This window comes from Oenanthe melanoleuca, chromosome 28 (assembly GCF_029582105.1).
Source record: "Oenanthe melanoleuca isolate GR-GAL-2019-014 chromosome 28, OMel1.0, whole genome shotgun sequence".
Classification (NCBI taxonomy): Eukaryota; Metazoa; Chordata; class Aves; order Passeriformes; family Muscicapidae; genus Oenanthe; species Oenanthe melanoleuca.
The window spans coordinates 4,701,460-4,721,498 of NC_079361.1; the positions used below are offsets into that span (position 1 = coordinate 4,701,460).

Here is a 20,039-nt window from a genome sequence, read left to right on the forward strand (position 1 = left end):
CATCGTGCCCTGCCGAGATCTGTCAGTGGAACAGGCTCATCCCAAATCGTCGCTGGCTGCTCTGGGGTGAATACAGCCCTGCTGGCAGGTGGCAGGACACTGTGACACCTCTGGGAACCTCATCCACCCTGCCGTGGGGACAGTGGCACTGCCACCCGCTCCCTGCGCGGGTCTGCGAGGCGGAAGGAGCCACTGATTCACGCCCCTCATTAAAGGCTCATTAAGAAAACGAAGCTGCTGGCTCGCTGCAGGCGTTGGGTTCTTGCTTTGGGGACAAGGGACATGCGGGATGAGCAGCAGCGGCGACAGGCTGGCAGCAGGTGGAGGGGGGACACAGCAGGACGAGCCCCGGGGGTGCTGCGACCCTTGCGGGGAGGGATGGCGGGGCTGTGCCGGTGGATCGTGGCTCGTGGCTCGCATCCCTGGCCACTAGCCAGCCGCTCTTCCCGGGAGGCCCCAGGGCCGGCTGGTTCCTCGGCGGAGCTGCTGAAAGCCGGTTCTGCTCGCCCCGATTTCGGTGTGGCTACCCCGCGGGGCGCAGGTGGCCGTGCCCAAGGTGTGTCCCCAGCCCGGGGTCCCCGAGCGGGGTTTGGGGCAGGGGGAAGGTTTTTTTTAGCTCCCACCCTGCTCCCTGTCCCTCGGCGGCCGGGTTTGGTCGGGATGGAAAGTCTGAACCTGCCGGTCCGGCCGCGGCCGCGCCCGTGAAATGAGGGGTTTGGGGCGGAACGGCGGACGGCGGCTTCACCTGGGAGCGCTCCCCGGGACACCGGCACCGGGTCAGGACACCGGGGACAGCAGGCGACAGAGAACTGGGTCCGCTCTGCTTTAGCCGAGATTTAATAAACCGCGTTTATTTGGGATTTAATTAAGAGCAGCTGTTGGAGGGGGAGGGTAGATCCCAGTTGTTCCCTCGTGCCTCAGTTTCCCCAGTGCCAGCACTGCGTGTGCTGCTCCAGCGCTGTCCTGGGTGTCACCCGTGTCCCCTGTGCTGTGCCCTGTGCCATGCTGTCCCCACGCCCCGTGCCACCAGCACAAAGAACGGACACACCGGGCCAGGAGCTCCTGGCACCGGGAGAACCGGGGTCCCCCGAGTCCCCCCACGCCCCCGGCGCTGACACCGCTGATTTATCGCTCTCGTTAGCGCAGCCCGGGAAGCATCTGGCCGCAATTAGGGCCGGCTCAGCGTCACCCGCCCCGGTGTCCCGGGGCCCCGCGTGTGCCGCGGCTCTGGGCGGCGCGGGGGCCGCATCCTGCCCGGTTGGGGGGGGGTTATCGGCGGCCACCGGTGCTGCTCCCCCCGCGCCGGTGACGTCAAGCGCTGACGCCGATCCGCCCCCTCAGCCGCCCGCGGGCTTGGCCGGCCGTGACGTCTGTCACCGCCACCGCCACCGCCACCGCCGTTAACTCCTTCCCCGGTGCCGCCTGCACCGCGCTCATCCTGCCCCTGGCTGACCCACGCAGTGACCGTCCGGTGGTGGTGTAACCCCGCCGCCCCCGGTGAACCGTGGGCTGTCCCTGTTCCGCCCGGTGCCACCGGGACACTCCGGTGACAAACATCGGGGCGGTGACAAGGGAGGCGTGGGGACATGCAGGGATGGTGGCTCTGTCCCAGCAGGGCACAGGACACACAAATTCTGTGCCCGGGCACTGTCAGGCCACGCTGCTGGTAGAGCCGGTCCCGGTCTGACCCACTCGGGTGGTGGCCTGGCTGTCCCCGGTGGTGCTCGTGAGGCCCGGTGGCGGTGCCTGGCCCGGTGTGTTTGTTTGTTTAATTATTTATTTATTTGTTTGTTTGTTTATTTATTTGCCGTTCCCTTTTTATAACCAGGGTCCGGCTCGGTTCCAGTGTCCAGTGCCAGTGGCCATGCAAGTACCAGTGCCCAGTGCTGCTGGCCGGTGCCTATGCCAGGGACAGTCCTGGTGCCGGTGCCCGGTGCCGGTACCCAGAGTCCAGTGCCAGCTGTGCCCGGTCCCGGTTCCCAGTCCAGTTCTCAGTACCCAATTCCCATGCCTGGTTCCCATTCCCAGTGCCTGGTTCAGTGTGCCCGGTTGCCAGTGCCGTTCCCATGCCTGGTTCCCGGTGCCCTGTGCCCGGTTCCCAGTGCCCGGTTCCCATGGCCTGTGCCCGGTTCCCGATGCCGTTCCTAGTGCCCGGTTCCCGGTGCTGTTACCGGTTCCCAGTGCCCGGTTCCCATGGCCTGTGCCCGGTGCCGTTCCCAGTGCCCGGTTCCCGGTGCCGTGCCTGGTGCCCTGTGCCCGGTTCCCATGGCCTGTGCCCGGCGCCGTTCCCGTGCCCGGTTCCCATGCCCTGTGCCCGGTTCCCGATGCCGTTCCCAGTGCCCGGTTCCCATGCCCTGTGCCCGGTGCCGTTCCCGTGCCCGGTTCCCATGCCCTGTGCCCGGCTCCCGGTGCCGTTCCCGTGCCCGGTTCCCATGCCCGGTTCCCGGTGCCGTTCCCGTGCCCGGTTCCCGCCCCTCCCTTTGTGCCCATCAGCCCCGGCGGGGAGCGCGCCACGGGGCCACGTGACCGCCCCTCCCCCGCGCTGACGTCATCCCAGGGCCCCGCGCGCTGTTGTCCCGTTTACCCGCCGGTCGCCGCGGCGACGGGGACGGGGCGTGGCCGGGCCGGGGCGGGGCACCGCCTCCGCGGGGCGAAAGCCACGCCCCGTATGCAAAGAAGGGCGGGCGAGGACGTCATCTGCAGCCAATGGAAGCTCGACGCGGTGAGGTCACCGCGACGGCGCCGCTTATTTAACGCGGCGCGGGGCGCGCGGCGGCGGCAGACGCGTGTGCGCGCGCGCAGGAGCGGGGCCGCGGCCGGTGCGCACCGGGCGCCTCCCCCGCCCTCCCCGCCCCGCGCATCGCCCCGGTCCTCCCCCCGCCCCGGCGCCGTTTCCCCCGCAGCCGGGCGGGGGAGGAGGATGGAAACACCCTTCTACCATGATGATGTGTTGAGCGGCCTCGGCAGCGGCTTCGCCCCGTCCTCCGGCAGCAGCGGGCTCCTCCTGCCTTTCCCCGGCGGCAGCATGATGAAGAAGGACGCGCTCGGGATGGCCTTACCGGAACAGGTGGCGGCGGCGCTGAAAGCGCCCGGCGCGGCCAGCGGCGAGGCGGCGGGGCTGCTGGGCTCCCCCGATCTGGGGCTGCTCAAGCTGGCGTCCCCGGAGCTGGAGCGGCTCATCATCCAGTCCAACGGGCTGGTCACCACCACCCCGACCAGCGGCCAGTTCCTCTACCCTAAAGCGGCCGCCTCCGAGGAGCAGGAGTTCGCCGAGGGTTTCGTCAAGGCGCTGGAGGACTTGCACAAGCAGAACCAGTTGGGCGGCGGCGCGGCGGGGAGCGGCGGCGGCGCGGGCGGCGGCGGCGGGGGAGGAAGCGGCGGCGCGGGCGAGCTGCCCGCCGCCGGGATGGCCCCGGAGCCGCCGGTCTACGCCAACCTCAGCACCTATCCGGCCGTCAGCTACGCCGCCGATCCCGGCCCGTTCGCGGCGCCGCCGCCGCGGCTGCCGCCGCCGCCGCCCCCGCCGCCGCTAAAGGACGAGCCGCAGATCGTGCCGGAGGTGCCGAGCTTCGGGGAGAGCCCGCCGCTGTCCCCCATCGACATGGACACGCAGGAGCGCATCAAGGCGGAACGGAAGCGGCTGAGGAACCGCATCGCCGCCTCCAAGTGCCGCAAGAGGAAGCTGGAGCGAATCTCCCGGCTGGAGGAGAAGGTGAAGAGCCTCAAGAGCCAGAACACGGAGCTCGCCTCCACCGCCAGCCTGCTCCGCGAGCAGGTCGCCCAGCTCAAGCAGAAGGTGCTCAGCCACGTCAACAGCGGCTGCCAGCTCCTGCCCCAGCACCAGCACCAGGTGCCGGCGTACTGACCCCGGGCGGGCCGGGGGAGCCCGAGCCCGGGCACGGACCGAGGGTCCCGGGCAAGGACCTGGGGGAGCGCCCGCTCTGCCCCGGGCATGGACCGAGGGGAACGGGGGGAGGAACCCCCACCCCGCCCCGGGAACGGACCGAAGGGTCCGGGGCACGGACTGAGGAGAGCGGGGAAAGCGCCCGCTGTGCCCCGGGAACGGACCGAGGGGTCCCGGGCAGGAGCTGAGGCGGAGTGCTCCGACTGAGGGGTCGCGAGGGGAGGAAGAAGAGCGATGATCGTCCCCTCCTTCATCTCCCCGGACACAGACTGAGGGGTCTGAGGGGAGAACCGGGACCGGCTCCGGACGGTGCGCACGGACTGCGGGGAGGGAGAAGCCGGGACTTCCCCACCGCGCACGGACTGAGAGAGAGGGGCCCGGGCCGCCCCCCCCCCGCGGCCCCTCCGCGCCCCACACATTCCAGTCAGGTCCCAGTAAAACCCCGCGACACGGAGAATTCGGCCTCTCGCTGTTTGCTGCGCCGGGGATCGGACGGGATGGGCCGGGAAGGGGCGGCGCGGGCAGGAAGTGGCGCGGCCGGGTGCCATTTTGGGGTGGGGGGGGCAGCGGGGACCGGGCGGGTTTGGGGAGTTTTAGGGGGGCGATGGAGGTCCGGGAGTGGAGTGAGGATCATGGAGGGTTGGCAGAGAGGTTGTGGGAATCGCTGGAGAGGGTGGAGTGAGGGGGTTCTTGGGGTTGTTGTTACGGGAGGGGGAGTTTGGGGTAGGTGGGAAGAGGGTGGAGGATGTTGTGGGGAAGGGGTAGTTAAAAGTTTTGGGGGGGCTGTGGGGTTATTTGGGCTCTCTTGGGGTGAATATTTGGGCTCCCCTGGGGCTGAGGAGTCCCCATGTGTGAGGAGGTGGGCGAGGAGACCCCACTGCTGATCCTGGCTGTGGCTCTGCCCTGCCGGACCCTCTCCGTGTTGGGGGGTTCAGCAACACCCCCCCTGTCCTGCCCCCCGGGGGTCGCCCCGAGGCACCCAGCGAGGCCGGGCCTCCGCTGCTCCTCCCAAACTCCAACAGCCTTCCCGGCATCGCAGTGGCTCCTCCTTCGTGTCCCCCATCCCGGGGAGAAGCGCCCGAGGGACCGACCCTGTGTGGTTTGGGGACACTGCTGGCGACAGCTCCAGCAGCGGGATCGCCCGGCTCCCGGGGCTGGCGGGGAGCCGGGTGCGAGAGAGCGTGGGGTCCCTGGGCTGCGTGCCCTGGGGGCTCCCTGGGGTCCCCACACTCTGCAGCGTGCCGTGGGTGGCTCCCCGGGGTCCCCACGTTCGGTGCCAAGCTGTGAGTGGCTCCCCGGGGACCCCACGCTCTGCTCCGGGCTGTGCCGTGGGTGGCTCCCCGGGGTCCCCACGTTCGGCGCCGGGCTGTGCCGTGGGTGGCTCCCCGGGGTCCCCACGTTCGGCGCCGGGCTGTGCCGTGGGTGGATCCCCGGGGTCCCCACGTTCCGCGCCGGGCTGTGCCGTGGGTGGATCCCCGGGCCGCGGTGCCAGCCGGCTGCGGTTTCCCGGAGGAAGCTCCGTCCCCGCCGCACGGAAGCGGCGCCGTGCCGGCGCGGTTGCGCTGCGCCGCGGATGTGCCGCTCCGGCACAAAGATGGACGGGGCAGCCACCTGTCCGGCCCCGTGGCCTCAGTGTCCCTGTGTCACCAGATCCCCCGTGTCCCCAAGTCCCCGCATCCTCATGTTCATAAATCCCATTGTCCCTGCAGCTTGATGGCCTCAGGTCCCTTTGTCCCCAGATTCTCACGATCCAATATCCCTAAAACCTGACATCTCCACTTTCCCCAGATCCTTTTGTCCCCAAGTCCACACACCCCGACGTCCCCACATTCCCTGATCCCTTTGTGCTGTCCCCACGTGTCCCCGGAGATCCCGGGATGCTGCCGGCAGGGCCGGCTCCCGGTACCGGCGGGAGGGAGGTCTCACGGCCCCGGGGTGGGAGGTGAGTGCGGAAAACACCGGCGGGGCTGGGGGGATTTTTTGGGGTGCCGCAGGGTCCCGGCGCTGCGGTGCCGCCCGGTACCGACAGGAGGCGCTGCGGGCGGGGGCGCCCCCGCCTCCCCCGGGGCGGATAAAGGCGGCGGCACCGGCAGCGGCACCGGGCGGGATGGCCCGGGGCGCGCTCCGCCTGCTCTGCTGCGCCGCTGCCCTGCTCGCTGCCACAGGTACCGGGCACCGGGGGGTCCGCGGGGTCCCGGGGACACTGGGGTCTGCAGCACCGGGGGGCTGGGTGCTTCCCGGTGCCACCGGCGGGTGGGTCTGTGGCCTCCCCCCGCCCAGTTCCGGGTATCGGGAGGGGCGTCCAGGTGCTCCGGGGCACCGGGGAAGTTTGGGGAGGTGACCACGTGTTGCCTGGCACTCGGTACTGGTGGCCCAGTGGGGCACTGGGGGGGTCCCGTGTCCCTCCCGGGGTCACCGGGGGGCTACACCGGCTCCCCGGTAGTGCCAGGTTGGTGGTAGTGCCACCCTGCCCCTCCCAGACGGTGGCACGGGTGTTGCCAAACCGGCTGGTCCTGGCACAGGTCCCTTGGCACCGCCTTGGCACTCCCGGGGCAAAGGGCTCCCCGGTATCCCGCGGGCCCCCCGTTTCCAGCCTGGGCTCCCCACGCCCTCCCTGCACCCCGAGGAGTCTCGGTTCACCCATCCTGGCACACTGGGTTCAATGCCATCCCGGCAAAGGGTGGCAGCTGTGTGGGCACAGCCTGGCAGCCGTGGGGACCCCCAGCCACCCTGGGGTGCCCCTGGGTGCTGGCTCTGCCACGGGGCATTTCTGTCCTGTGTCTTCCCGGGGCCAGCCTGGGCTTGCTCCTCCTCTTGTGCAAACAGGATTTGTGCAGATAAGGGGCACTGCCAGCGCTGCCCGGCCAACCTGCTCTGTTCCACGTGGCCACGGGACAGTCCCCACCACGCCTGGCCCTGAGGGTGCCCGGTGGGTGCCACAAGGGCTGGGCTGGCACGTGTCCCCCGTGCCCACTGCTGCCACACTGCTCTGCTTGTCCCCAGCAGTGCTGTGCCCATGCCATGATAGCTTGGGAAACTCTTCTGATTCTGGATTTCTGGGATTATTTTATTTTTTTTTTTTTTTTAATACTGGCTAAATCCCAGTTTTCTGTGTGACAAAACCACCTGGGAAATGATCTCTGTGAGGCTGGGAGGCGGGGCAGGTGCTGCTGCCCCTTTCCAGGGTCCTGCCATGTCCTTTCTGACCAGCTCTCTCCTCCAAGGTGAGGATACCAGACATGGTGCTAATTTCACCACCACAGTGTCTCTGAGCACCTCAGGGGCAGCCTCATCTCCATCCCCTCATCCATTTAACACCTCAAGAACATCAGCACCTCCATCACCTTCATCCAGCACCATCACAGCATCAACTACACCCACTACCCGGGAATCAACATTTCCACCCAGCACCACCACAGCACTAACTCCAAGCAGTACCTTGGGATCAACAGCACCTCCATCATCTTCATCCAGCACCATCACAGCATCAGCTCCAAACAATACCTTGGAAACAGCATCTTCATCCAGCACCACCACAGCACTAACTACAAACAATAACTTGGGATCAACATTTCCACCCAGCACCACCACAGCACTAACTCCAAGCAGTACCTTGGGATCAACATCTCAACCCAGCACCACCACAGCACTAACTCCAAGCAGTACCTTGGGATCAACAGCACCTCCATCATCTTCATCCAGCACCATCACAGCATCAACTCCAAACAATACCTTGGAAACAGCATCTTCATCCAGCACCACCACAGCACTAATTCCAAACAGTACCTGGGAATCAACATTTCCATCCAGCACCACCACAGCACTAACTACAAACAATACCTGGGGATCAACATCTCAACCCAACACCACCACAGCACCATCTTCAGCGAGGACACCGGAATCAACAACAGCTTTGACACCCTCGTCCAATGCCACCACAGCACCAACTCCATCCCACACGAGTGTGTCCGGATCCACAGAGCATCCATCCAACACAACAGCACCAACAGGTCCCAACAGCACCAGCACTGTCACCAGCAGCTCCAGAACCACAGCAGCCTCTGGCAGCACAGCTGGTGACTCTGGTGAGAGCCAGGCTGGGGGGCACTGGGCACATGGGGGACCTGTCTGTGGATCCCCCCTGATCCCCCACTTGGGGCTGCACTCACAGGAGGGCTCAGGGGTGCAGGTCCCAGTGTGAGCCCAGAGCCCCCCTGGCTGCTTCCCACTTTTTGAGGGGATTGTTTAGAGCCCTGAGCTGGTCCCCCATGGTGGAGGTGACACAGGAGCCGAGTGCCAGGTCTGTGATGGGTGGGGTGGTGGCAGTCGGGTGACAGGAGCCAGTCTTGAACCACCTCTTTGTCCGTGGTGCTCGAAGGCCGGGCACGAATCTCAGCGGGGGGAAACAACGGGGTGGCAGGAGGAATAACGGGGTGCCAGGGGGAATAACGGGGTGCCCGTCTCACCCCCACAGAGCAGCACCCCACAGAGCCGAGCCCTGGTGTGGTCATTGTCGTCTCCCTCGCCGTCTGCCTGCTGGTGGCGGGGGTGGCCGTGCTGCTGGTGCGGCTGTCCCGGCGGCGCGGGACCCCTCCCTTCCGCCGCCTGGACGAGGTGCCCATGGTGCGTGGGGGGCCGCGGGGCGGGGGGGGATTTGGGGGGGACAGCGGCTCCCGGGTGTGGGTGCTCACCCCGCTCTCTTTCTCTTCTTCCCCAGAGCAAAGTGACGGAGGGGACCCCTGTCACCCCCCCCGCCATCAGCTGACCCCCCCTCTGCAGCCCCCCGAGCTCCCCACACCGCTGAATAAAGAAGCTGCTGCCCTGCCCCTGGTTTCCCGTCTGCCATGTGCTCTGCAGCCCGCCCGGGGAAAACCCCCCGCTCCCGGGGGAGGCCCCAGCGGCTTTTGGGGTCCCCCTGGCCGGGCTGGGTGTTCCCGGGCCGGCGGGGTGGGTGCGGGGTGGGCCCGGGATGGGGGGAGCGGCGCAGCCCCCCCGGCGAGGTGGGATGGGAGGGAGCGAGCGGCCAGGCACGCACATCGCCTTCCTTCTGCTCCGCTGCACTCGGCCGGGGCCGCGCTCGCCGCGAGGACCGGGCGCCGGTAAGGGGCTGCGGGCGGGGCCGGCGGCGGCGGGGACCCCCGTGCCGGGCATCGGCAGCTCCTGGGGTTGGGATGAGGCGGCTCCCAGCGCTGGGAAATCCCGGGGGGCTCGGTGCTGGTGGAGCCGTGCGCACCGGTGCGCCCCGGTTCGCGGGGATGGTGGGCGGCAGGTGTCCCGCGTGGAGCATTAACGTGGCACCGCTGGCATCGCGACTTGGTGGGTGCTGCGAACCTGGGGTCACCCCCCGTGGGTGTCCCTGTCCCCACCCAGCCCACGGGAGCACCGGGAGCGGGGCGGGGGAGGCCCCGAAACCCGAAGTCGGGGCTGAAACCATAAATCAAAGTGGGTGGGGAGGAGCCCGCGTGTCCCGGCCCCGGGGTGTCCCCGGGGTGTCCCCAAGCGTGGGAGGGGGGTCCCCGCCGGCGAACCCCTCCCGGCCGCGGCTCCCGGAGCTCCCCCCGCAGGGACGGCGATGAGACGGAGCCGGACAGCGCTGTCCTTCCTCGGCGCCGAGGTGAGACCGGCACCGGGGGCTACCGGGGGTGGCGAGGGGTGTCCCGGGGGGCGAGGGGTGTCCCCGGTATGAGCGTCCCAGCGCCGGGCCCCCGGGCAGCAATAACCGGGCTGGCGGCTCTGAGAGGGAGTTAATTATCCCCTTAATGGGCGGTTAATTATTATTCACCTCTGCGTAATTGGCGCGCCGGCTCCGGGGGTTTTTCCGGTGGGGTCCCGGGGGGAGTCAGGGGGTTCCTCTCCGGTGGCGGCGGGAGGAGGAGGAGGACGGGGGGAGTCCCGGTGGCTCTGTGCGCTGGGGTGGAGCCGCTCCCTGTGCAGCGGCTGAGCTTTTCCCCGTGCCCCCCTCGCCCCGGTAAAACTCCGGTAACACCCCGGTGCCCCCGGCGGCAGCGCCGCACCGTGTCCGGCAGGGGGCGCCAGCGCGCTACCGGCGCTCGGTACCGGGGGCGGGCGGGGGGCGCTGCCCGGGCGGGACCCTCGCACCGGGACCAGCCGGGAGCCCCCGGGGCCGCTCCCCGCTCCCCTCACCGCCGCTCCGTTTCCCGGCAGCGCTGCCGCGATCCCGCCGAGGCCGCCCCGTCGGGCCCGGGCCCGGGAGCGGCGGTGGGCGCCGTGCGCCGGCGTTTCTCCGGGACCCCGCTGCTGCCGCCGCTCGGCTGCCGGTTGGCGGAGGCGGCCCGTGCCCCCGAGCCCGAGGCTGCCCGGGTGGTGTTCACCATCGAGGAGAGCGGCCCGAGCAGCGGCGATGAGTCCGAGCCCCCCCGGTAAGGGCAGGACGGGGAGCGGGGAGGCGATGCCCCGGTGGCACCGGGCAGGGGTCACCGGGCAGGGCACGGCCGGCGGGGACGCTCCCGGCTTCAGCACCGGCGGCCGGACAGCGGCAGCGGGGCAGAGCACCCGGTGGGCTGGGGACAAACCCCTCTGTCACCGGCGGCGCTGGTCCAGCCCGGGATGTCCGTTCTGAGCACCGTCTGTCCCTGTCACCGCCCCCATCACTCCTGTCCCCCACTGTCCCCACCACACCGACCCTTTTTACCACCGCCCATCCCTGTCCTCACCCTCCTCACCCCCTCCTTGTCCCCATCCCGTGGCCCAGCCAGAGCCACCGCAGGGCTGGCCTGGCCCTGCCCGAGGTGACCTCGGTCCCTCCCGCAGTGGCTCGGGCCCAGCTGTGCTGCTGCAGGGCTATTTTTGGGCCGTTCCCCCTGTCCCGTGCCTCTCCCAGCCCGGCTTGTGGGGACAGCAAGGAGCTGGCACAGCCGAGGGACACGGCTCTGGTGTCACTTGTCCTCCACCCCTGCACAGACACGTGGGGACAGTGACACTCCGATAAGGACTGGCTGTCCTGCGGCCAGCCCAGCCCCTGGTGCCTCCAGCACAGGGGCTCTTCCTTCTGTCCCACATCCCCTGATGTCCCTCTGTCCCAGCATCCCTCTGCCCTGGTGTCCCCACCCTCGTGCTCGCAGTCCCTTGAAAGCAAAGTGACCCCTCCAGGACTCCCATCCGGTGGGTTTTGGGGTCCCTGCCGGTGCTGTCGTGACAGGGGGGACCCTGTGGCTGTCCCTCCTGGCTCCCTGCCAGCTGCTGGGCATTTTTGTGGCCATCAGGAGCAGCAGGTAGCCACATCCTGCTGCATCAGGCACTGGGCAGGTGGCAGCTCCCACGGCCAGGCCAGTGGGTCCCCCACAGTGTCACTGTCACCAGCTGGACCTCACCCTGCTGCTGTTCTGCTCGGGAGTGGCTCCAGGAGGGGCTGGGGCACAGTGTGGGGTGGGTTTGGCTCTCACAGGTCCCTCAGTGTCACCATGGCACAGCCACACCGTGTGTCCAGAATGCTCCAGACTCAATTGTGTCACTTGTTGTCACCATGGCACAGCCACACAGCATGTCCAGGATGGTCCAGACTCAGTTTTGTCACTTGTTGTCACCGTGGCACAGCCACACCGTGTGTCCAGGATGGTCCAGACTCAGTTTTGTCACTTGTTGTCACCGTGGCACAGCCACACCGCGTGTTTGGGATGCTCCGTGCTCAGCTGTGTCCCCAAGTGTCACCATGGCACGTCCTCTCTGTACGTCCGGGTCCCTGGGGGCTTCGTGGGGCGTTTTCCCCCGTTTTTCCCCGTGTCCAGGCAGAGCACCCCTGCCCTTTCGGGAGCAGCTGCCGCCTCGGGGACAGCAGGGTGGCCGGTGGCACCGGGCCAGCGAGGGGCCACGTGCCCGGGCCGCCAGGCACACCGGGGGGGGACCCGCTCCCTGCGCCGGCTGCCGGAGCCAGACAGTTGTTTAATTTCCCAGGCGCAGGGCGGGAGGGGGATGGAAAGTTTCCCGGCGGGGCTGCCGGGGCCGGGACGGCCGCACGCTTCCTGCTCCGCACCGGGGCCGGCGGGGCCTCGCCGCCCGCCCGGGGGTCCCTGAGCCGGGCCATGCTGCCCACCCCGCGCTGCTCGCCGGGGGCTTCTCCGGCCACGTCCCCCCGCGGTTCCCCCCGCAATTCCCCCGTCTTCTTCAGGAAGCTCCTGATGAACCAGAGCATCCGCCTGCAGCGGCGCTTCACCGTGGCGCATCCCCTCTGGTAAGGGGGGGACGCTGGCGGGTCCCCGCGGGGGTGGCACCAGGCTGTGCTGCCGGGGATGGGGGCAGCGGCTGCCCCCAGAGTTGTGCGCCCGCGGGGATGCGGGGGAACGAGGAGGGGACAGCGAGTGTCCCCCGCATGGTCAGGGGCTGAGCCGGGCAGGGGGAGGCGCCGGACTTGCGGGGCTGAGCACGGACGCGCTCATGGCAGCGATGGCCAGGCGGGGACCCGCGGAGGGGTGGCCCGGTGGGCACGGAGGGGGAATTTGCCCTCCAAATCAAGGCACCAACCCACCGACCGCGGCTCCTCCCTGCCCTCCCCACCTCGGAGCTCTGGGGGCATGTTTTTGGGGGGCCGGCCCCACCTGCGCGGCCGCCGTGGGGCTCAGCACATCCCTCCTCAGCAGCGACAGCATCTATTTATAGCGGCCCCCGGCCCCCCCTCGGCCACGGACACCGCTCGGAGGTCATTAACGAGGGGGGTTAATTGGGCACCAACCCCGCGGCGGGGGCCCGTGTCCCCCGGGGCTGTCCCCTGCGGTGGCAGCGGGGTCAGGGGTGGTGGCACTGGGCCGGGAACAGACGCGGGCATCACCCCGCGGGGCCGTCGGAGGGACAATGCGGCTTTGTGTGGCCGGTACCATCGGGGATGGGAAGGCGAGGCAGGAAAACAAGGGGCTGCGGGATGGCATGACGCGGTGCCGGCTGGCACTGCCACTGCCGGGCACGGCCGTGCCACAGCCACCGCGGTGCCGCGGCGGGACGATGCTGCCGGGCAGCCGCTGCCCGTCCCGGAGGCATTCCTGCATCGGGTAGGTGCTGGGCTCCCGCTGGGGACACGGTGGCCTCGGTGCCATCTCCGCTTTCTTTCCCCCGTGCTCTGGGGTGGCTTGTCGCCGTCCCCGCGGCGGTGGCGGCTGCGGGAGGGGACAGGCGCTGGTGGCTCTCGCTGTGTCCCTGTTGCGTGCAGCCTTTCCCACGACCCCGTGGCCGGCAGTGCAGCGGGGTGGGAGAGGCGGCCGCGGCCAGCTTGGGGACACTGCAGGGTCACCATGGCTGTCCCCTGTCCCCCCTGGGTGTACGCGGCTGCCAGGTGGCTTCGGTTGGGGTGCCCCTGGGCTGTCGCCAGCGTGTCCCCAGGGGCCAGGGCTTGGCTTCTGCGCCGGTTTCTGTCCTTCGATGTCCCCTGGCTCCGTGCCGTGGCTCGGATATTGTCCCCTCCATGGGACACGGCACCTCGAGACGGGGCTGATGGAGGCTTTGGGGCTTTGGAGGATTTGGGACCGTGGTGCTGGTGACAGGTAGGGGGAGGGACAGGCAGGAGCCAGCCCTCCCCGGGCTCTCTGGAGCTGGGAGCTTCAGGGTCCTGTCCCACCTGGGTGTCATGGGACAGCCTGGCTCTGCTGGTCAGTGTCCCAAATCCCAGAGCCCACTGTGCCAGCAGGGAGCTGAGATGGTCCATGTGCACCTAGCAGCAGGTGGAGCAGCCAGCAGGGCCGGACTGGGCACCAGTGTCACCGCAGGGTCACCAAGCCACAGTGCGCTGGGCAGAGTGAGACGGTGGCAGAGACAGCCCGACAAACCCGGCAGCATCCCCCGGGCCGAGGTCCCTGTGCCACCGCGCCCCGTGCCAGCCTTGTCCCCTCTCCCTTCACAGCTTTGACCTGGAGAATGGCCCCCCCGGGCGGGGCGCGCTGGACCCCCAGGCCAGCCCGGGCGCGGGGCTGGTCCTGCAGGGCACCTTCTCGCACGGCCAGCGCCGCGAGTCCTTCCTCTACCGCTCCGACAGCGACTACGACCTGTCCCCAAAAGCCATGTCCCGCAACTCCTCCATCGCCAGCGACCTGTGAGTGTCCCCCAGCCCACATCCCCCGGGACCCCCCTCCCCTCCCCTGGCCGAGCCTCACGCTCCCTGTGCTCCCGCAGGCATGGAGAAGACATGATCGTCACACCGTTTGCCCAGGTAGGTGCCACCGCTGTGCCCTGCCCGCGAGGGGACACGGCCCGAGCCCAGCAGCGGGGCGGGGGTCCCGGGGGGCTCCCCTCGAGCCCAGCCCCCTCTCGCCCCCCAGGTCCTGGCCAGCCTCCGCACCGTCCGCAGCAACCTGACACACCTGCAGGACCGCGCCGGCATCAAGTGAGTCTGCGGGGAGTGGGAGGGCGAGGATGGCACCTGAGTGGGGACCCCAACCCATGGCAAGGTGGGGGCACCGCTGCGGGGTCCCAGCTACTCAGCCCCCTGTGTTCCACAGGCGAGGATCGAGCAGCAGCCTGCCCTCGGGGAGCAAGGCCAGCCTCTCCGGTGAGTGCCTGGGGACAGCACAGGGAGATTTTGGGACGAGCTGGCTGTCCCCGTGTCCCCAGGGTGTGTCCTGCCGTGCCCTGGGGGGTGCAGCAATCCCCCCCACAAGCCAAGGCAGAGCTGCGGCTTTGCCCTTCGGGATCCATGTCTGGTTTTCGGCAGCTCCTCCCGCCTGGCCGCCCTTCGCGGCGGTGGAAAAGCTCCCGTTGACGTCAAACCTTCCATTAATAAAACCCCGGCGGTGAGCGGGGCCCCGCGGGAGCGCGGCTGCCCCCGGGGCTGGCTGTCACCCCACGGGGACAGCGTGGCACGCCGCGTGCCGGGGCTGCCACGCCGTGGGGACAGCGCCCCGCTGCCCGGGGATGTGTGACCCCGACCCCCGCGTCCCCCCGTGCCCCCCGCCACCCCGCTCGGGGGGTGCTGGTGTGGGTTTGGAGTGGCACCAGCCCCCCCGTGCCGGGTGGCCGCGCTGCTGGCAGGTCCCTTGCCAAGCTGGCCGGTGCCCCCAGCAGAAGATGCCCACCAGAAACTGTCGCGGGAGACCCTGGAGGAGCTGGATTGGTGCTTGGATCAGCTGGAGACTCTGCAGACCAGGCGCTCGGTCAGCGAGATGGCCTCCAACAAGGTAAGGCACCGTGTCACGTCACCCTGGCGGGTGTGGGGGACCCCCCCAGGATGTCCTGCCAGCCCCCCACACCGCTGACCTGCCGACCACCCACAGTTCAGGCGGATGCTGAACCGGGAGCTGTCGCACCTCTCGGAGACCAGCCGCTCCGGGAACCAGGTCTCCGAGTACATCTCCAGCACCTTCCTGGGTGAGGACCCCCCGCCCCAGGGTCGCTCCCTGCTGGCAGCAGGGGGGGCTTCCTGTCCCCAGAGAGCTGGGGGATGATGCCAGCTGAGGGTCTCGCTTGCTTCTTGTGGAGGAATGGAATTGGGGAATTAAGGGGGGTTTTCCCAAGTGTCCCAGTGGGATTTGCTGCCTTGGAGGTGTCACAGAATTTGTCCTGGCTGGGAGTGCTGGCTCATACTGGTGTGTGCTGGTGCACTGGGGCCATCCTTTTGCACCTGGAGGAGTGTCCAGGGATCCCCTGGCAGTGTGTGACCTGTGGATGGGGGTGAGGCAAAGTGCTACAGCCCCCCAAATTGTCACAGTGTGACCTGTGCCTGTCCTCAGCGTGACCTGGGTGGGGATACTGACAGTGAAATCTGGGCTCCTGCCCTGCTCACAGCCTCCCCATGTCCCCCAGACAAGCAGCACGAGGTGGAGATCCCCTCAGCGCTGGCAAAGGACAAGGAGAAGGAGCGGAGGAAGCGCCCCATGTCGCAGATCAGCGGGGTCAGGAAGCTCACGCACAGCTCCCGGCTGGCGGCCGCCGGCATCCCCCGCTTCGGGGTGCGCACGGAGCACGAGGCGCTGCTGGCCAAGGTGGGACCCGGCAGGGTGACCCCCCCCGACTGCAGGGTCCCCAGAGCCAGCCCCCCATGGATCTCTGTCCCTCTGGTCCCCAGGAGCTGGAGGACACCAACAAGTGGGGGCTGGACGTGTTCAAAGTCGCCGAGTACTCGGGGAACCGCCCGCTGACCGCCATCATGTACAGCATCTTCCAGGTGAGCATCCCGCCGGGGCGCGCCCGTCCCTGCGCCCGGGGGGGGACACAGGAGCCACCTCCTGCCTCCCCGCAGGAGCGTGACCTGATGAAGACCTTCAGAATCCCCGTCAACACCTTCATCACCTACATGCTGACGCTGGAGGATCACTACCACGCCGACGTGGCGTACCACAACAACCTGCACGCCGCCGACGTGGCGCAGTCCACGCACGTCCTGCTCTCCACGCCGGCGCTGGAGGTGATTCCCGCTCGCCTGAGGCCACCCAGGTGTGCCTGGCGGGGCTGTGACATGTCCCCAATGGCTTTTCCCACCGTTCCTAGGCTGTCTTCACGGACCTGGAGATCATGGCTGCCATCTTCGCCAGCGCCATCCACGATGTTGATCACCCTGGGGTCTCCAACCAGTTCCTCATCAATACCAGTGAGCTGGGGAGCAGGGAAGGACCTGGGGGATATTGGGGGTGACCCTGGGGTGACCAGTGGCATCTCACAGACTCGGAGCTGGCCCTGATGTACAACGACGCCTCGGTGCTGGAGAATCACCACCTGGCCGTGGGCTTCAAGCTGCTCCAGGAGGAGAACTGCGACATCTTCCAGAACCTGAGCAGGAAGCAGAGGCAGACGCTGCGTAAAATGGTCATCGACATGGTACGGGGGGGCTGGACCACCCCAGTGGGGCTCTGGGCTGGGGGATCAGGCAGAGATCTGAGTGTTCCCACCTCTCCCCGCCCAGGTGTTGGCCACGGACATGTCCAAGCACATGAACCTGCTGGCGGATCTGAAGACCATGGTGGAGACCAAGAAGGTGACCAGCCTGGGGGTGCTGCTGCTGGACAACTACTCCGACCGGATCCAGGTGGGGACACACCTGGGGGATCCTTCCCAGCCCTGCACGTGTCCTGCTGGGATGTCCCATTTGGTGCCACCACCCTCCCAAACCCAGCTGGGGGAGCCAAGCGAGTTCGTGGCGCAGCGTGGGTGGCCCTGAGGGACAGAGGACGCGTGTCCATGCCCGCAGGTCCTGCAGAACATGGTGCACTGTGCTGACCTCAGCAACCCCACCAAGCCGCTGGAGCTGTACCGGCAGTGGACCGACCGCATCATGGTGGAGTTCTTCCACCAAGGAGACCGGGAGCGGGAGAAGGGCATGGAGATCAGCCCCATGTGTGACAAGCACACCGCCTCCGTGGAGAAATCCCAGGTGGGGGTGGCAGCCTGGGGACAGGGCTGGGGACACAGCAGGGCAGGGGGCTCAGCTCTGCCCTCCCCCCAGGTGGGATTCATCGACTTCATCGCCCACCCGCTGTGGGAGACGTGGGCGGACCTCGTGCACCCCGACGCTCAGGAGCTGCTGGACACGCTGGAGGACAACCGGGAATGGTACCAGAGCATGATCCCGCGCAGCCCGTCCCCTCCGCCCGAGGCACCCGCCGCGTCCCCCGCCAGCACCGACAAGTTCCAGTTCGAGCTGACGCTGGAGGAGGAGGAGGAGGGTGAGTCGGACACGGAGCTGGAGGGGGCCGAGAGCCCCTTGGATGAGGACAACAGCGGCTCCAAGACACCAGGCACGGATGACTCGGAGTGCGCCGACACCAAGCGCCTGTCCCCCGGCCCCGGGGACCGGGACTCGCCTGCGCCCCGCCCCAGCGACGTGGACAACCGGCGGGCGCTGGAGGGGACGCTGCCGAAGGATGGTGGCAGCGGCTGCTCCGTGCCAGGGCCTGAGGGCACCCAGGGGCTGTGCCTGGACACAGAGGGCAACGTCACATTCCTGTCCCTGGGCACGTAGCGGCACCGGGGGTCCCCCGGGTGACCCCCGTGCTGGGGGACGTGGGGACAGCGGGGAGCTGGCACTGGGGAGCACCGGCACTGCAGGGACTCGCAGGTTGTGTCCCCGTTTGGGGGCTGGGCAGGTCCTGACGGGTACGAGGATGCTGATGGCCTTCACCCGGCTGCCAGCTGCTGGGAAAGGTCGCTGTCCCCTTCGGACACGGCGTGGGGACACCGTGCTCTGGCCCCAGCCCAGCCCTGGGGACATCACGCCCCACAGGGCTGCAGGAAGGAGAATTCCAGCAGCTTTCCCGGCAGGACAGCAGCCCCACGGTGCGATGAGGGGGGCAAAGGGTGCTGGTGACGCCCCCAGCACGGGGCACCCCCAGGCACCGGCGCACGGCACAGGCACGACTCAGTGGTTTATTTATTTGGGGGAAAAGTTCACTTTTTAAAGCCTTTTGTAGCTCACTTTTTACTACGAGCTTCTCCGAGGCTCACACACATTTTTGGGGCGGAAAGATGCGGTTTTTTTGGGGGGGAGGAAAACTGCATTTCCGCTCTGCGATCACTCAAAATACCATTTGTATTTCACATTTCGGACCCTGGCGGGTGCTGTCACCATCCCCCCACCCCTCATCTCCTGGGGCAGTGTCCTTTGGGATTCTTCCTTCACCTTCCAGAGATTAAACCCGGTTTGTTCCACCCTAAACATGAGCCTTGTGAGCGCCTCTTTGTGTCACGGGAGCCGCAGCCGATGTCCCCAGGGGCCGGCGTGGTTGGTGGCCCCGTCTCCCACCGGGCAGGGCCTGGCTCTGTGCTGGAACAAAAGCGAGCTCCTCCCTGGAAACGCCGATCCATCGCTGGCAAACACGACCTGCTAAGGTAAATATTTAATCGCCGGCTTGGCGCGGTGCGGAGCCCGCTGGCGGCTCTTCCGCATTGCTCCCCACGGTGATTTATCTCCACAAACACGTCCCCACCCGTGGCACTGCCCTGGCACGTGGGGCCCTCGCCCCCTCTGCCCGCCCTGGCAGCAGCAGCAGGGCTTCGGGAGCTGCTGGTTTTTCCCTGCCCAGATGTTTTCCAGGGTTTGGTTGGTCCTGAGCAGGGTGCTGGTGGCTCTGTGCCGTCCCTGGTGGGGGCTGGATGTCCCCGAATCTCCAGATAGGGACTGGCTGGGGCTCTGTGCTCACAAAATCCTCCAGTCCAGACCCAGCCCAGGCTCTGCCAGGCTGGAGCAGGGCAGGAGCTGGTGGAAAAAGCTCTGTTCTCTCCTGTGTCTGGCTGAGGGGCTGCAGCTCCAGGAGGGCAGGGGGGCTGCTGGCTGGGGAAGGTGGTGGAAAATACCAACAGCAGCCAGGTCCATCCATAATTCTGGGTCCATCCCTGAGCCTGGATCCATCCCTAATTCTGGATCCATCCCTGAGCCTGGATCCATCCCTAATTCTGGATCCATCCCTGAGCCTGCATCCATCCCTAATTCTGGATCCATCCCTAATTCTGGATCCATCCCTAATTCTGGGTCCATCCCTGAACCTGGATTCATCCTAAAGCTGGTTCCATCCCTAAGCCTGGTTCTATTCCTAATTCTAGAACCATCCTACAGCTGGTTCCATCCCTAAATCTGGTTCCATCCTTAAGCCTGGATCCATCCCTAATTCTGGATCTATCCTGAGCCTGGATTCATCCCAAAGCTGGTTCCATCCCTAAGCCTGGTTCTATCCCTGATTCTAGATCCCTCCTACAGCTAGTTCCATCCCTAATTCTGGTTCCATCCCTAAGCCTGGACCCATCCCTGACCCCGTATCCACCCCCGTGGCTGTGTCCATCCCTGTCCCCTGGTCATCCATCCCATGCCGGACTGTCCGTGTCACTGTCAGTGTCAGTGTCACTGTCACTGTCACTGTCACTGCTCGATATCCCCAGTGGCACGGTGAGGGCTGTGGGTGCGGGATGAACCTGTGCAGGAGCAGAGAGCGGCACCGGGCAGAGCGCACGGAGCCCCCGGCACGGGTGGGGCAGGGCAGGGCCCGGGAGGCTCCGGGGCAGCGCAGGGCAGGCCCGGGCAGGGCAGGGCGGCGCCGGGGCCCTCAGGCCGCCATATGCTGCCGGCCCTAATCCCTGCTGGAGCCCCAGGGCGAGGGAGGACATGGCCGCCCACCTGCGCACCAGCCCCGCCTCAGCGCCAGCCGCCACATCACGGGAAGGATCAGGCTGCGCGCGACTGCAGGCCGGGGGAAGGCGTCGCGATAGCGCGCCA

The 20,039-nt window shown here is 67.8% G+C and overlaps 3 protein-coding genes across 6 annotated transcripts; all 3 read left to right on the top strand.

Annotated features, from left to right (window-relative positions):
• The first annotated feature begins 2,761 nt into the window (after positions 1–2,761).
• JUND (JunD proto-oncogene, AP-1 transcription factor subunit) lies at positions 2,762–4,361 on the top strand. Its single transcript, XM_056512762.1, has one exon. It carries the CDS (start codon positions 2,921–2,923, stop codon positions 3,863–3,865), a length of 945 nt encoding a protein of 314 aa, XP_056368737.1. The 5' UTR covers positions 2,762–2,920; the 3' UTR covers positions 3,866–4,361.
• A 1,595-nt stretch (positions 4,362–5,956) lies between these two features.
• LOC130264522 (mucin-2-like) lies at positions 5,957–8,730 on the top strand. Its single transcript, XM_056512766.1, has 4 exons — positions 5,957–6,069; positions 7,129–7,980; positions 8,379–8,527; positions 8,622–8,730. The coding sequence occupies exons 1-4, from the start codon at positions 6,012–6,014 to the stop codon at positions 8,667–8,669; spliced, it is 1,107 nt and encodes a 368-aa protein (XP_056368741.1). The 5' UTR covers positions 5,957–6,011; the 3' UTR covers positions 8,670–8,730.
• Positions 8,731–11,838: 3,108 nt separating this feature from the next.
• LOC130264518 (cAMP-specific 3',5'-cyclic phosphodiesterase 4C-like) lies at positions 11,839–18,634 on the top strand. 4 transcript variants are annotated; one of them, XM_056512760.1, is made up of 15 exons: positions 11,839–12,092; positions 13,749–13,937; positions 14,018–14,054; positions 14,164–14,228; positions 14,344–14,393; positions 14,906–15,018; positions 15,115–15,208; positions 15,644–15,822; positions 15,906–16,004; positions 16,080–16,244; positions 16,328–16,427; positions 16,500–16,654; positions 16,740–16,862; positions 17,025–17,207; positions 17,280–18,633. In XM_056512760.1, exons 1-15 carry the CDS (start codon positions 11,944–11,946, stop codon positions 17,793–17,795), a joined length of 2,217 nt encoding a protein of 738 aa, XP_056368735.1. In that variant the 5' UTR covers positions 11,839–11,943; the 3' UTR covers positions 17,796–18,633. The 4 variants fall into 4 exon arrangements, with proteins under 4 accessions (XP_056368735.1, XP_056368736.1, XP_056368732.1 ...); XM_056512757.1 differs by lacking the exon at positions 11,839–12,092 and adding an exon at positions 12,350–12,903 and having other exon boundaries at positions 14,903–15,018; positions 17,280–18,629; XM_056512758.1 differs by lacking the exon at positions 11,839–12,092 and adding an exon at positions 12,350–12,903 and having other exon boundaries at positions 17,280–18,629.
• The last annotated feature ends 1,405 nt before the right edge of the window (positions 18,635–20,039 follow it).

What these genes read in the sequence shown, in the direction of transcription:
- LOC130264518 (XM_056512757.1), top strand. Translation starts at nt 12,710, where the DNA reads ATGCGGCTTTGTGTGGCCGGTACCATCGGGGATGGGAAGGCGAGGCAG. An exon ending in TCTCCACGCCGGCGCTGGAG is followed by an intron (nt 16,245 to 16,327) that starts GTGATTCCCGCT and finishes CACCGTTCCTAG; the next exon opens with GCTGTCTTCACGGACCTGGA. An exon ending in GTAAAATGGTCATCGACATG is followed by an intron (nt 16,655 to 16,739) that starts GTACGGGGGGGC and finishes CTCCCCGCCCAG; the next exon opens with GTGTTGGCCACGGACATGTC.
- LOC130264522 (XM_056512766.1), top strand. Translation starts at nt 6,012, where the DNA reads ATGGCCCGGGGCGCGCTCCGCCTGCTCTGCTGCGCCGCTGCCCTGCTC. An exon ending in AGCCTCTGGCAGCACAGCTG is followed by an intron (nt 7,981 to 8,378) that starts GTGACTCTGGTG and finishes TCACCCCCACAG; the next exon opens with AGCAGCACCCCACAGAGCCG. An exon ending in GCCTGGACGAGGTGCCCATG is followed by an intron (nt 8,528 to 8,621) that starts GTGCGTGGGGGG and finishes CTTCTTCCCCAG; the next exon opens with AGCAAAGTGACGGAGGGGAC.
- JUND (XM_056512762.1), top strand. Translation starts at nt 2,921, where the DNA reads ATGGAAACACCCTTCTACCATGATGATGTGTTGAGCGGCCTCGGCAGC.